Below are 15696 nucleotides of genomic sequence, written 5' to 3'. Positions count from 1 at the left end.
ATTCCAGTTCTGTAAAATGTATATAATATATCTATACAGTGTAGCGTATATACAGTGTGTGTATATGGAAGGCAGCTGGGTGCCAACGGTGATAGGGACCAAGAAGATAAGGACCACAGCGATCCAGGAAATAGTGTTCAGAAAAGTGGCTTATTGATCCCACAGGATGACTTATCTTCTTTGCACTGCATTTGATGCACCATCCTGTTGGTTTTCTGTACACTGCAGTCCTTCTTTTTATTAATATACTAGCTGAGTACCCGTCGTTGCCCGGTTTTTCCTTCCTAATCCTTGTTGGGGAGGAAAATAAACAAAGGAGGAAGCTTTTGACTTCATATCCCGTCCTCATATATTGTTGTCATATCCCGACCTCCTATCCCGTCATCATATCCTGACCTCCTATCCCCGTCCTCCTATCCCCGTCCTCCTATCCCCGTCCTCCTATCCCCGTCCACCTATCCCCGTCCTCCTATCCCCGTCCTCCTATCCCCGTCCTCCTATCCCCGTCCTCCTATCCCCGTCCTCCTATCCCGACCCGTAATATGTGTACCAGTTATTGAAATATCTCTAGCCATACGGAAGTTATGTGGGAACATACTTTTCCCATCGATTTGCATGGGACTTTAAACAAAAACCCCGACCCTCACAAATGGGGGTAGTTAAGGGTTAAATTAACTACCACATATTTAAAGTGGACATATACGTAACATGTGACAAAGTATTATCGAAATATCTCAAGCCGTTTGGAAGTTATGCAGTAACATATATTTCCCATTGACTTGTATGGGACTTTAAACATAAACCCCGCCCCTGGCAAATGGAGGTGAGTAAGGGTTAAATCACCTATCCTATGTTTGTTGACATATAAGTAACATGTGTGCCAAGTTTCATGTTAATATCTTTAGCCGTTTGGACGAGTTTTATATATATATATATATATATATATATATATATATATATATATATATATATATATAGATAGATAGATACTGTACTGACATACTTAAAATTATTGACTGCTTAGTTAACTAGCTATCTGAAATGGAAGGTATTTGTTTATTTAAGTGTATTGGGAAATAGCAATTTCCTAATCGAAGATCCCCAAGTAAGTTCCAGTAAGGCCAATTGCATACATATGTTGAAATCTATGATCCTGTACTGTGGCACTTTTCTTATGCACGCACATGGGCCCTCATTTACTATTGCAAACCTGACATGTTTTGTCGGGTTGTGCACCAGATTCTGGTGCATTTCGCCAGAATTTCTGTGTGCGTCAGATTTTGCGCCAGAATTGAAAAAACCCTAACTCTCCATTTTGCAAAGAAACCCCCGAAAAAGGGTGTGTGGCCGCTGGGGAAAGGGGGCGTGGTCACCAAAAAGGGGCGTGTTCCCGACATTTTCACAAAAGAAACATCATATTTACTAAGGTTTCCACCGAAAATGTGGTGGATTTGAGCTGAGGAAAACCAGACAGATCAGAGCATGTGTAAAAAAAAAAAGAAAAGTAAAGTGTAGGGAGAGTGGAAAATGTAGGGAAACCTTAGTAATTACCATGGAAAATAAATTGTAGGGAATTAAAACCCATAAAGAAACCTACACTCCACTCCCCAATAAGGGCCATAGTGTTCTTTTTCTTATGAATTAGTTAAAGGGAAAAAAAGTGATGTCAAATTTTGCCCTAAAAGAATAGAGAGTAGAATGCAATACTGTACTAATGGCATACAGAATTTATACATGTCACTGTTATTTGTACCGTCTCCGTACACTGCCCTTAGGCTATGTTCACACTGGTGTTTTTCCTGTCCCTACAGGGATAGGGATGAGAGGGATGCTCCGGTCAAGCAGCCCCCCCAGGCCAGTACCCTCACCTTGAGGGTCCCCTGTCCTTGGATCCGACGTCCCCGCACCAGTGTGGCTGCTCAGGGGGCTCTGCAGGGCTGAGCAGCGGCAGATCTCCAGTCTGCTGTGGGACGCTCTGAATGACGCGTAGAACGCTGGTGCAGATGCGCATTCGGATGATGCCCGGGTGCACTGGCGGGGTTACGTTGCGTCAGAGGACGCGGAGAGATTCAATCCGGAATCCTGCACCGCTAACGAACGGAAACTGTAACGGACCAGGGTAGTGCTGTGACGCGGGGATCCCTTAAGTATGAGGTGGTCCCTGCTCACATGTGGAACGCCGCCAGTCCGTTGCACTGCTCAGAAGATGGCACCATGAATGCTGATCCTGCAAAAGCCAAGGAGATATCTGTAACAGTGAGTATACACTTATAACTTTATTAGTTTGTAATAATCCACACCAATTGAAAGATTAAAAATTCAGAGTGTCTCTCTTCCCATATGTATCAATATCCAATGAGTATCACTGTACCACAATCAATTGTAATTCTGTATGCACCTGCAGTGTGACATACAGATGGGGAAGGCCACCACAAGAATTAAAATCAGTTTACAGCCCCCCTCGACATGTTTCGCCGTTGGACACGGCTTTGTCAAGAGGTTGTAGGGCTATGAACAAAAAACGCCACTACAGGGGTTTTTATAACCTCCTATCATGACCTCATCATAGAGGAAGTGCCTGATGCTGATTGGTGGAAAGTCCGTTCCACCAATCATCTGGAGTTTCCATTGATTGATGGCTGTACCGTCCTGTCCTAGTAACAATATTCACACCAACCACCTTTATTGTGTACCTATCGTCATGGCAACCAAGTCACCTGATATGTGACGTACCTGCGTCGTCATGGCATCCGAATCACATGATGTGATGACGTGCCTGCGCCATGGCCTCTGCGCCGGCACTTAGCTGCTACATCCACTATCTGCGCGATGACCCCTGCGCTATTACTTGGACCGAAATACTGTCTTCATTCATGGTACGGCGCATGCGTGGATGCTTCTGTCGTGCCGCTGTGAGTATCTCATGGACGGTTGCGCAGTATAACCTGCGCGAACACTTAGTTTCATTTCAATTCTCCCAATATTAACCATGTACAGTATTCTTACATTAAGTTTATTTCTTCCAGCATTATCCACATATAGCATTCTTACTAGACCAATTCTCACAGGAATTTGGGGTAATTAATTTAAGAAAGAAATTATTTTTCCATCACTATCATTTAGATTATTCGGGTGGTAGTATGTTATGATAACATGATTGTTATAAATGATCAATCATAGCCACTTGATATATCATAATTGTATCTCTCATCTCCAATGCCTTATTGGTGGTTGGATAAGTGCATTATCACCTCGTCCCTTGTATAGGGAAGCTAAAAAAAAAAAAAAAAACATCTAAATAGGCACTTCCTAAACTTGGTCAATGGACTTGTGTGGTTCAGAGTTGTAATAATAATGGTTGTAATCATAAATACCTTCTCAGCCTTTATTTATTAATTAGACCTGCCGTTATTAATTATGATTACAACCATTATTATTACAACTCTGAACCACACAAGTCCATTGACCAAGTTTAGGAAGTGCCTATAAAAATGATAGTGATGGAAAAATAATTTCTTTCTTAAATTAATTACCCCAAATTCCTGTGAGAATTGGTCTAGTAAGAATGCTATATGTGGATAATGCTGGAAGAAATAAACTTAATGTGAGAATACTGTACATGGTTAATATTGGGAGAATTGAAATGAAACTAAGTGTTCGCGCAGGTTATACTGCGCAACCGTCCATGAGATACTCACAGCGGCACGACAGAAGCATCCACGCATGCGCTGTACCATGAATGAAGACAGTATTTCGGTCCAAGTAATAGTGCAGGGGTCATCGCGCAGATAGTGGATGTAGCAGCTAAGTGCCGGCGCAGAGGCCATGGCGCAGGCACGTCATCACATCATGTGATTCGGATGCCATGACGACGCAGGTACGTCACATATCAGGTGACTTGGTTGCCATGACGATAGGTACACAATAAAGGTGGTTGGTGTGAATATTGTTACTAGGACAGGACGGTACAGCCATCAATCAATGTAAACTCCAGATGATTGGTGGAACGGACTTTCCACCAATCAGCATCAATCACTTCCTCTATGATGAGGTCATGATAGGAGGTTATAAAAACCCCTGTAGTGGCGTTTTTTGTTCATAGCCCTACAACCTCTTGACAAAGCCGTGTCCAACGGCGAAACATGTCGAGGGGGGCTGTAAACTGATTTTAATTCTTGTGGTGGCCTTCCCCATCTGTATGTCACACTGCAGGTGCATACAGAATTACAATTGATTGTGGTACAGTGGTACTCATTGGATATTGATACATATGGGAAGAGACACTCTGAATTTTTAATCTTTCAATTGGTGTGGATTATTACAAACTAATAAAGTTATATGTTTTTAATATATGGGAAAATAGGGAATTAGTGGATCACTGCGGTGATCTTGTGGTGAATTATCTGGATTAACCCTCCATATATTGGTCTTCTATGAACCATCAGTGAGTATACACTGTTACCTATAGGCTTTTCTCTGTCCCTTTTTTTTTCTAGGGGATCAAGGAACCTTTGAGGAGGGAGGAAGGAGATAGGGAGCCCAGGAAATGTGCTACATGATATATTGCTCTCCAATGCAAGTATAAGTGCAGCATCTGTTATGCATGTGTTGGTACCATAGTCACTGAGGAAAGGTCTGCCATGTTACAGGATGTCAGGTTCATGATTAGAAAATAAATTTGTTTCTCCCTGGTTGGAAAACACTCCTTTCCTGATCCAGGGCCAAGTGCAGCACCCGTTAAGCGTGCTAAAGCCTCCGTAGACTCCTCCTCTGATCCGGAGGACACCCCTCTAGTAGCCGGTGCCTCCTCAGAAATTGATTTAGATGAGGGGGATTGGGATGACTCGGACTCAGAAATAGTGGGCAAAAACTATTTTGATTCTAGTAATACTGATTCCCTGTGAGCCGCTGTCCGTAATACCATGGATATTGAGAAGTAAAACCCTGTTCTATTCAGGACAAGATGTTTTGGGAGGTTTAGAGCCAAAAGACGCATGTTTTTTCCTGTTTAACCCAACCATAAAGAACTCATTTTACAGAAGTGGGCAGAGGTTAATAAATGATTTGCCGTCTTAAAAACTCTTGCCCAGACATCCTTTCTTCCAGAGACCAAGAAGGACGCTCTGATTCTCAAAGTAGAGACTCTTTAGAAGAGGTCTCACGCTTCTATCCGGGAAGCATGAGGATCCTAGGCCTCATGACTTCCTGTATACAAGCAGTTGCTTGGAGTCAATTCCACTCCTTACCACTGCAGGCAAATCTCCTTTCCCACTGAGAGGAGTTAGTCGTCCCTAGACAATTTGATTCCTATCTCCTTGGTCTCCAAGAGATCTTTGAATTGGTGGCAGGAGTAGTTTGGTCCCGTTCCCCAGTAGTGACGTTAAGTACAGATGCTGGAGGGCAATTCCCTAGTGGGGCTCAGTCCAGGGATCCTGGAAATCCAGCTACAGGGAACTCAGCGCAGTTTGGGAGATTCTTATCTTCCTTCAGAACCATCTTGTCAGGAAACACATAAAAATTTCCTCAGACAACATGACAGCAGTTTCCTTTTTAAGACATCAAGGAGGGACCAGACACCTTCATCTCCAGAATCTCTCCAAGTAAATTTTTTCCTGGGCGGAGAAGATGATCCTCTCTCTTTCTGCAGTCCACCTTAGAGAGGTAGACAATGTTAAGGCAGACTTCTTGAGCAGTAGGAGGGTGGATCCCGGGGAGTGGGAACTTCACAAGGCCGCATTAGACATGATAGTCCAGGCTTGCGGAGTTCTTCAGTTAGACCCTATTGCCACTCAAGAAAACAGGAAAGTACCAATGTTCTCTTCCTTGAACAGGAAGGACATTCCCGCAGGTCTGGATGCCCTGAGTCAGGACTGGCATTGGAACCTGGCCTATGCCTTTCCCCCTTTTTTTTCCCTCTTATTCCAGCAGTTCTTATAAAGATGAAGGAAGGGAAAGGAAGAGTGATACTAGTAGCTCCGGCTTGGTCCAAGAGGAATTGGTTCCCTCTGTTAGAGACCCTAGCTATTGCCCCTCCACTCACGCTCCCGGTCAGACCAGGTCTTCTACGCCAGGGTCCTCTATGGTTACCAGGAGTAGACAGACTCCACCTCTAAAGCAAAAGGGTCTCTCAGACCCTGTCATTTCTACGATCCATTCAGGGAGGAAACCTTCTACAGTCTCTGTGTACATTAGAACCTGGCGTAAATTTAATTTCTGGTTGCGGATAGACCCTTTGATATAGATACTCCCGACATTCTTCTTATCTTAGAGTTTTTGCAAGAGGGTCTACAAAAGGGTCTTAGTTGTCGCACTATCAAGGTGCAGGTAACAGCGATATCTAACTTTCTAGGTATATATCTAGCCGAGGATAGACTAATTAAAAGATTAATTAAGGGGGTCAGTGTCATCAGAACCCAGGTCCAGACCTTCAATACCTAATTGGGATCTCAGTGTTGTCCTATCAGGGTTAACCAAAAACCCCTTTGAACCTGTCTCCGCTGCTAAAATTAAATTTCCTTCTTGGAAAGCTGCTTTTTTAGTGGCCATTACTACAGCCTGCAGAGTGGGAGGAATCCAGGCCCTGAGGGTCCTGTTCCAATTTTTGTTTTGCCCATTCTGCAGCACCTGAAACTACGGATACTGGAAGCCTGTGGTAGCATTTCTCCTGCGGTGTTGCTATCAGTGTGTGAAGAGTGGGAGAAGAGGGTTGCATTGACAATCCAACACAATGGGCAGCACATTGAACACATTTTATAAGTGGTCAGAAACTTGTAAATAACTCATGAAAGAATAAAGTTATGTTAAAACTAGGGATCGACCGATTATCGACATGGCCAATATTATCGGCCGATAATCACGATTTTGGGCATTATCGGTATCGGCAATTACCTTGCCGATAAGCCGATAATGCCACAGCCCCCCGCACCGCCCCCACCGCAAAATGCCGCACCGCGACCGCTCCCACCCTCCCCGACCCACCGCACCACACAGCGTCGCACCCCCCACTGTAGTGCTGGGCGGTGTATCGGTATGGATTTTTGCCTATACTGCTATACCGATTGGGGCCCTCCACCACCCTCCGAAAAAATTTAACTTACCCGTAATGGGTGTGGTCCGGGCCATCCATTTTTCCTTCCTGTAGTGTCCGGCAGCATGCCGGGTGGAGGGTGAACCGGTCCGGGCTGTCCTTCTCCGGCGGTCATCTTCTCCACTCCGGGCAGGCTCCGGCCTAGTACGCTGCATAGACGCCGCTACGCCGTGACGTCAGGTGCGTCGCTGCGCACGGGCGTCACTGCGTAGCGGGGTCTATGCAGCGTACTAGACCGGAGCCTGCCCAGAGTGGAGAAGAGGACCCCCAGAGAAGGACAGCCCGGACCGGTTCACCCTCCACCCGGAATGCTGCCGGACACTACAGGAAGGAAGGATGGATGGCCCGGACCACCCTGACAGGTAGGGGGAGAGAAGCGGGCGGCGGCCTATGGCACCGCAAAAGCCACTGCAGTGCATTGATTTAAAGCGCCCGCTTTAAATCAATGTTCTGCAGCGGTGTCGAGGGGGGATAAATAGCCGATAACTTATACCGGAATATCGGTATAAGTTATCGGCTATCGGCCCTAACCTCCACCGATTATCGGTATCGGCCTTAAAAAACGATATCGGTCGATTCCTAGTTAAAACCAAGCACGTCATTGTTTTTCTTGTGACATTTTGAATAAGTTTGATGTCACATGACCCTCTTCCTATTGAAAAAACAAAAGTTGGATTCAAAATGGCCAACTTCAAAATGGCCGCCATGGTCACCACCCATCTTGAAGTTTCCCCCCTCACATATATTAATGTGCCACAAACAGGAAGTTAATATCACCAACCATTCCCATTTTATTAAGGTGTATCCATATAAATGGCCCACCCTGTAGTAATAAACATGCTATACTATATCTGGTGACCCCCACAGCCAGCGTTCGGTCGTCTGTCCAGATCCTGCAGGACCTGCCTGCTCAGGTAATCAGTGACTGAGGCTGGACACAGAACCTGAAAGAAGCAGAGACTGGCAGAGGACCTCGAGCATCAGCTGAAGGGCATTGGAGGAGGAATAGCATGTTTATTATTTTTCTACAACCTCAGCCATGGACAAAATGTTGATTTTGCCAACAATAACCCCCTTTCATATCCATAGTTCATTCTTTAAATTTTGCACATTTTATTTTTCTGGAGTACGTGTATTAGATATAAAGCCCCCTTTTAGGGTATGTTCACATCTAATTTGGCACTGTGTGGGATTGATTAGCAAACTGGCAGAACCGTATGACAAAGTATACCATGGTGTACCTGTGATGGACGAATTGATTCCAATGGACCGAACATAGTCTAATAGTTACTACATTCTAAACAGATAGTTTTTTTGTCTTGTGGGACCTAAAGGCTTAGTTGCGTGAGGTTTTGAGTCCCACAAATTATTGTAAACACTTAGAAATGGTCCATACATAGTCACTGTTACACGATGTTTAGTTCATTGAAATCAGTGGATTCAGTGTTGGTATGAGTATATGTTGTATGGTATATGTTGGCATACCGTTCTGCTGGTTTGCTAACAAATTATATGTGAGTCTTACTTGCATTAACAGTGTAATAACTGGTAAATATTCTGCAAGACCTGATAGAATCTTGAATGTGTGACCATGTTTTTAAATGGGCAACACTTGATATGTCAGAGAGACCTAACACAAGGTTTTGCTCAGTTGGCGCATTGATAAATGTATACCCCCCGCCGGCGCATTAGTAAATATATACCCCCCGCCGGCGCACCAATAGATATATGCCCCCCGCTGGTGCATGTATAATGTGCCCTTGCAGCGCACCCATCTATATACATGTGTGACCGCTGCGCTATGCTGCTGATAGAAATACTTTTTATTCATAGCACAGCGCCGGCATATGTAAATAGAAGCGCTGTGGGGTGCAGATAACGCTATATGTCTGCACCCCCCCCCATCGCTTCTATACATTCATAGCGCTGCAGGGGTTTATGTATAAAGTATTTCTATTAGCAGCTGCTAATAGAAATGCGCTGCTAATAGAAATACTTTTCATTCATAGCGCTGCAGGGGTTTATGTATATAGAAGCGCTGTGGGGGCAGATAGAGTTATCTGCCCCCCCCCCCCCCCACAGCACTTCTATATACATATGCCAGCGCAGCGCTATGAATGAAAAGTATTTCTATCAGCAATATCGGGCCGGCCGATGCTGCTGCTAGAATGCTTTTCATTCATAGCGCAGCGGTGACATACGTATATAGATGGCTGCGCTGCGAGGGTACATTATACATGCACTGTGGCGGTATATATTTATCAATGTGCCGATAGGGGGTATATATTAATGTGCCAGCGGGGGGTATATATTTATAAATGCGCTGCAGGGAGCATATTATAAATGCGCTGGGGGACTAGATATATGGGCTATATGTCTGCCCCCCTGCAGCGCTATATATCTTGCCCCCACAGTGCTTTTCATACACATATGGCCCCCTGCTACTCACAATGTTCATTTTTAAATCTCCCCCTGAGAACCCTGAATGGCTCCTAAGTACCGACCAATCAGGGCTCCCCGCGGGGGATTTAAAATTAAAGTTAAAACACACCATACCGCCCGCTCCCCTGCTTAATAACTTCTGATCGCATCGGGTCTCAGAAGTGAAACCCGGTGCGATCAATCCCTCAGCCCCTGTACTACAACCCCCATCATGGAACAGACTCTGTTCCATGATGGGGGGTAGTAGTACAAACACTAATGTAGCCTCCCCAGCTTTCTGCAGACTCCCACAGCCAGGGAATTACTACTCCCATCATGGAAACAAGTCTGTTCCATGATGGGAGCAGTAGTAGTCCCTCAGCACTGCAGGAGTCTGCTGATGTCACCTCTTCTGAGCATGCTCAGAAGTAATAATGGATATTACAAACCAGGTGAAAACGGATGACATAAAGGCTCATCCGTTTGCCATAGACTTCAATGTTAAAAATAACAGTTGTTAATTTACCCGTTTCTTGTAACGGGCCAAAAATATGTGCATGTCCCGTTATTTCTCCCGTCACAACTAACGGCCGTTATTCATGACGGGCTATAACGGTTCATAACGGGTAATAAAAAAATCCAATGAATAGAATGGGATTGTTTAACGGCCGTTTAACATTGGTTTTCTGACGGACTTTTGTAACGGATTAATTTTTATAGTCTGAAAGCAGCCTAAGGCGGAGACTGCTAGGAAATCTGTACAGAACAGGAAGTTTCAGCTTAGTTTTAGGGCTTCGAAACTCTTGAGTTGATGATCTATATATATAAAACTCAATGTGTGTATGTATGTATGTGTGTGTGTATGTTCCAGCATCACGTCTAAACGGCTGACGATATTAACATGAAACTTGGCACACATGTTACTTATATGTCAACAACAAACATAGGATAGGTGATTTAACCCTTACTTGCCCCCATTTGCCAGGGTCGGGGTTTTTGTTTAAAGTCCCATGCAAATCAATGGGAAATGTATGTTCCCACATAACTTCCATATGGCTCGAGATATTTCAATACCTGGTACACATATTATGGGTCTGGGTGGGAGGTCTGGATGGGAGGTCGGGATATGAAGTCAAAAGCTTCCTCCTTTGTTTATTTTCCTCCCCAACAAGGATTAGGAAGGAAAAACCGGGCAACGCCGGGTACTCAGCTAGTTTTAAATATAGAATAGAATAGTAAAGTAAAATAAAGGAAATGCAGTGGTATGTGTAACACCACCCTAAGGCCACCTTCACATGAGTGTATTTTGCATTCATGTTACATTCACTATTTGAGAATAATAATGCAGAGCTACAGGGCTATTCACATGGGTGCAGCATATTTTTAAAAACGCATCATGCACTATTTTCATTTGTTTTGTGGATAGCAAAAACCTATTGAAGTCTAGTGAGTAAATATAGATGCATTCTTATTTGATTAATATTGCATATTTTTTTAATTAGTATTTTTATCTATTTTGCCAACAGCCCATCTGTATTTAATGTATGGAAATGCAGATGCAATAATGAAGCAATACTGATAACATACTAAGATTTCATTTGTAATATGGATCAGAAATACAAATGTATTATGGATGACACACCATCAGTATGTCATTAGAATTGCTTTGGTGTTACATATGTATTGATGTGCAGTAAATATCCATATGCTCATGTGAAACAGGCCTTAGTGTTGTGTACACATGTAAAGTTTCACATTACAGTACACACAAAATTACAATGGATCCAGTCTTGGCATATACTGCACACACACACACACACACACAGATATGTAAAATCCAAAAAACAGCGGCACTCAAACATGAGGCAACATTTCGGCCAGCCCACCTAGCCATTTTTATTATATATATATATACATATATATATATATATATAGGAATATGGGTGCACTACTGTGGTAGATGTATACAATGACATTGGCTATCCCTCAACACTGATGTTAAAATTGAGACATTCGCCAGTGTATCCTTATATGAAGGACACACCAGAGCCCGCACACCAATGCCAAGGTTTCTCAAAATGGCGCGGGACCTACGCTAATCCTACCTGTGCATGATAAGCAAAACAGGGGCCAGTGGGCAATTACGGCAGCATTCAGTCGACTCACAACCTCCTCCCAGATACCCTCCAGCGTGACTGAGCACACATGCAATGAGAGGAGGGAGGCAAGTTGCAAACCCCACCTGAGTTGGCTAATATAGGTGCATGGCCTCACAGGTGCTACCTTAATGCTGCCTTGAAGATATTCAAGGCGCATTAATTTTGGAGTTTACACACCTCCAAGTATAAAATTTAAACAAACAACAAAAAGTGGTCTCAAATGGCTGGAGGTGCTCAACCCCAAATGCGGTTGTGCATTTGTACTGGGGGAGCAGATCCTGCCCTTGTAGTCCGTTGCTAAGGGCGATCCCCAGCATAAAAATGCATACAATGGAGGATGCCTGCAGCGGACTACAAGTGCCACAATAGAATCCTACACCAGATAAACGGAGTGGATGTGTAACAATTGGTATAATACAATATAGGAATATGGGTGCACTACTGTGGTAGATGTATACAATGACATTGGCTAGCCCTCAACACTGATGTTAAAATTGAGACATTCGCCAGTGTATCCTTATATGAAGGCCACACCAGAGCCCGCACACCAACGCCAAGACCGCGTTTTTTGGTGTTTGTTTATATATATATATATATATATATATATATATATATATATATATATAAACAAATTAACTTACACTACTAATATTCATTGCCCTGTTATAATTTCTTTCCACATTTAGGCTTTGCAATGCAAAGGTTAGTAGAATGCTGTCCTAGGATTTGTCCCACATGAAATTTCCTGTTGAGGGCAATAAATGTGAACTAAAATAGCATGACGGAGATCTGGCAGTGCCCTTGGTTCTTGTGATTGCTTAACTGGATATTTCTCAGTTTTTGCTGTCAGGATGTAGATGGAAGCTCATGTAGTAAAATATTGGCAGTGCCACTGGACAGCTCTGCGCCTACAAATAAATGCCTCCTCCCACAGGGATTGTTTTGAACTCATTTTACTTCCAAATAGCAACAATTCTCCGCACTGTGTTACACTCATTATCGTACCGCATTCCGGATGTAGAGGAAATCTCATATTGGGCCCAAGGACAATTATTTTTAACTCCTTCTACATCTACCTGGATTTGTTCCCCTGGCAGAATAGACCAATAGACCATCAGATTGGAGTATTAGCAGATTCTAGATGAATAAAATTTTCTGAACTGAGTTTTTTTTTAATTTTTACATTTTTTTGTTCTGGTTATGATATGACAGATATGAGCCTATTAGTATTTTTACGGTAACAACACACGTAAAATGAATGGGAATGCCAGCTGTACCCTCATACTTAATTGTAGTTTTTGACTATGTCTAGAGTACTACTACTAGATGCATTGTTGCCCTACATTACATCTGCATGCTTTTGTCCACCAAACTACAGAACCCTACAATACACAAGAGAAGCTTTAGAGGTCCTTTACCCTTACCCAAAAGATATAGTAGCAGAATACGGCACTCTCTTATTAACGGGGCACAAGCAGGATCCCACTCCTTCAAAAGGTACCCAAGAGATGCCGCAAACCAAAACCCTTTCTATGTATTACGCTTTATATTTTACTATAGTTCTAGGTTCAGCATTTTCCCCCTGGAAAAAAACTAGAAAAAAAACACCATTCACATGAGCCAGAAGTGTATCAAAATGGAAAAGGGCCCTTTTTTATATCAGTTCATACTTTTGCCTCCAAAAGATATATTTGTAAATGCATCAAAAACACTGTCGTCCGTCACGCCCCCTCCCTTAGACTTGCTTTGAGGGGGCCGGGCGTGAGGTCACAAGGGGCGGAGCTGTGATCTTTGCTACATGCAGCTCATGAAGGGGGGTGCTGCAGGAGAGCACGAGTGTTCCCATTGGCGGGTCCCCTGCGATCAGACATCTTATCCCCTATCCTTTGGATCCTAATGGCGGAGTACCCCTTTAATAATAGACTTAGTCCTGATCCTTGCACAATGAGTTTTTACGTAGTGGGTCTTGGCTCCAAGATTAATTTACACTAAAATGAATGTGTTACTCGTGGATTTTTGCTGCAGATTTATTACAAATTTCACTCCTGATACTATAATTCACTTTGATTTTTACCTCTGCATAAATACAATCTACAGCATTTCTATCCTGTTTCTGTTTCAGCATTTTTGCATCCGATTAGAACCTAGTCTTATTTTTGATACAAAGGCTGATTTTATTATTTTACTTTTTTACTTGTTTATTAGGACTTATCTACTCTTTGACTTCTACTGTAAAACAAAAAAATCTGTGCTAGGCAAGCAAGCTATGCCATGGATTATCATCTTTTATGTATTATTTATCTGGGGCAAGTATCTGCTAGATGCTGCACTTCAGAAAATTTCCAGAACCATCTGTTTAACCTGCTCAGCTGGGCTGCCGTCATAGTTCACTAATCTGTTATTTCCTATAAACAGCTCTTAGGATTAGGAAATGTTGTATTTATATGATAACAGCCCTGTTATGTATACACAGTATGTATTTATGTGCTTTCTGATACTATGATGATAAACGTTGCGTCTCCCAATTCTGTACAGTCATGTCAGTGGTCGTTCAGTTTCCACTATGACAGATGTCCAACATAAATATCTTACAACACTTGTATTTGTTGTTTATTTTCAGGACAGTTTAAATTGCTGGAACAAGACCGGGATATTAAGGAGCCGGTGCAGTATTTTAACAGTGTGGAGGAGGTGGCTAAAGCTTTTCCCGAACGGGTCTACGTCATGGAGGAAATAACGTTCAACGTCAAGGTAGCAAGGCCAAATATTTATCACTTCTGTAATGATCAAGTAGAGACGACACGTTATGTCTTGTAATGAGATCTTGTACAATGTACAGACCTTACCAAGGTTGTGTAAAAGATCTGGAGTCACTAATAATACTAGTTTGGTTTGAAGTGACTCATCAGCAATACCGGGAAAGACTGGATGGGATCAAGAAAATATGACCCTGTCATAACATAAAGATCTGACTTAAATGAAAAAAAGTAGACAATGCTGCACATCCACGTCTTCTAGAATGGTTCTTTTGTTTCTTTATAGAACTAAGAGGTTGTTAGTGTAAGTTTTGATCAAAATGTGCAAGCCCGCTCACCACGTCATGGCCACCTTAGTTGAGTTGGTCTCGAACTAAAAAGATACACCATACATAACAACATTTACTTCCTACCTACCTTGAGTACTGGCAATTATATAGTTAAACAGGTAGAGAAAAGCACCTTGGCACAGCTGGGTTTAAGCTTCTGACTCAGTTACCACGCTATAGTAATCCGCTAGTCTAAAGCCAGGGGTGCTACTGCGCTTCCAAAGTAATAATGAATGTATCAGAACGAGAGCAAACAGATACGCAGTGCACTCGCCATGTTTGTAGGCTTCTTGCTTTATTGAATAAGAGCTGTACATCCATAAGATCAAAGGACGTGAATCTCCAGATTCAAACTAGTGGTGCAGGGGGAGGGGAAACAACAGGCTGTTTCACTGACGCGTCTTCCGGTCTCTGTACGTAGTCTATTGTCTCCACTCCCCCTGCACGCCACTACCCTCCCTCTGCACCGCTAGTTTGAATCTGGAGATTCACATCCTTCGATCTTTTGCATGTACAGCTCTTATCCAATAAAGCAAGAAGCCTACAAATATGGTGAGTGCACTGCATATCTGTTTTCTCGTGCTCTGATACTGACAAAAACACAGAATGTTGTGACAGCAATGTAGATGACTTTCTGACAACTATGCACCTGATGGGAAAAAAGAGGCATGATATATCTACACAGCCAGACTGAGGAATCATATGTCACATAGACCAGTAGTCTCCAACCCAGTCCTCAAGGCCCACCAACATTCTGTTTTATTTTAGTTACTCCATTATCAAAAACCGGATACGGTAACTGTATTCCAAAAACGTGGTGTGAACCCAGCCTAAGAGAGACTGAAGCAGATAACAGTGTATGCTTTTCTGGTTGGGCTCTTTAAAATAGTTTTCAGGACTATACAATCATGGCCTGTCCTTAGGATCTGACCCCCACATCAAAA

The 15696-nt window shown here is 43.0% G+C and overlaps 1 protein-coding gene across 2 annotated transcripts in view; it reads left to right on the top strand.

Annotated features, from left to right (window-relative positions):
* GAREM1 (GRB2 associated regulator of MAPK1 subtype 1) overlaps positions 1–15696 on the top strand; it is a 135366-nt gene that overhangs the window by 75570 nt on the left and 44100 nt on the right. For both annotated transcript variants that reach the window (XM_056521788.1, XM_056521787.1), the window contains exon 3: positions 14288–14418. In XM_056521788.1, the coding sequence (XP_056377763.1) occupies positions 14288–14418 (131 nt within the window). The remainder of the gene's footprint in view (positions 1–14287; positions 14419–15696) is intronic.

This window comes from Hyla sarda, chromosome 5, assembly GCF_029499605.1.
Source record: "Hyla sarda isolate aHylSar1 chromosome 5, aHylSar1.hap1, whole genome shotgun sequence".
Taxonomy (NCBI): Eukaryota; Metazoa; Chordata; class Amphibia; order Anura; family Hylidae; genus Hyla; species Hyla sarda.
The sequence above is the reverse complement of the archived record's forward strand: the minus strand, read 5'-3'. Positions and strand labels throughout refer to the sequence as shown.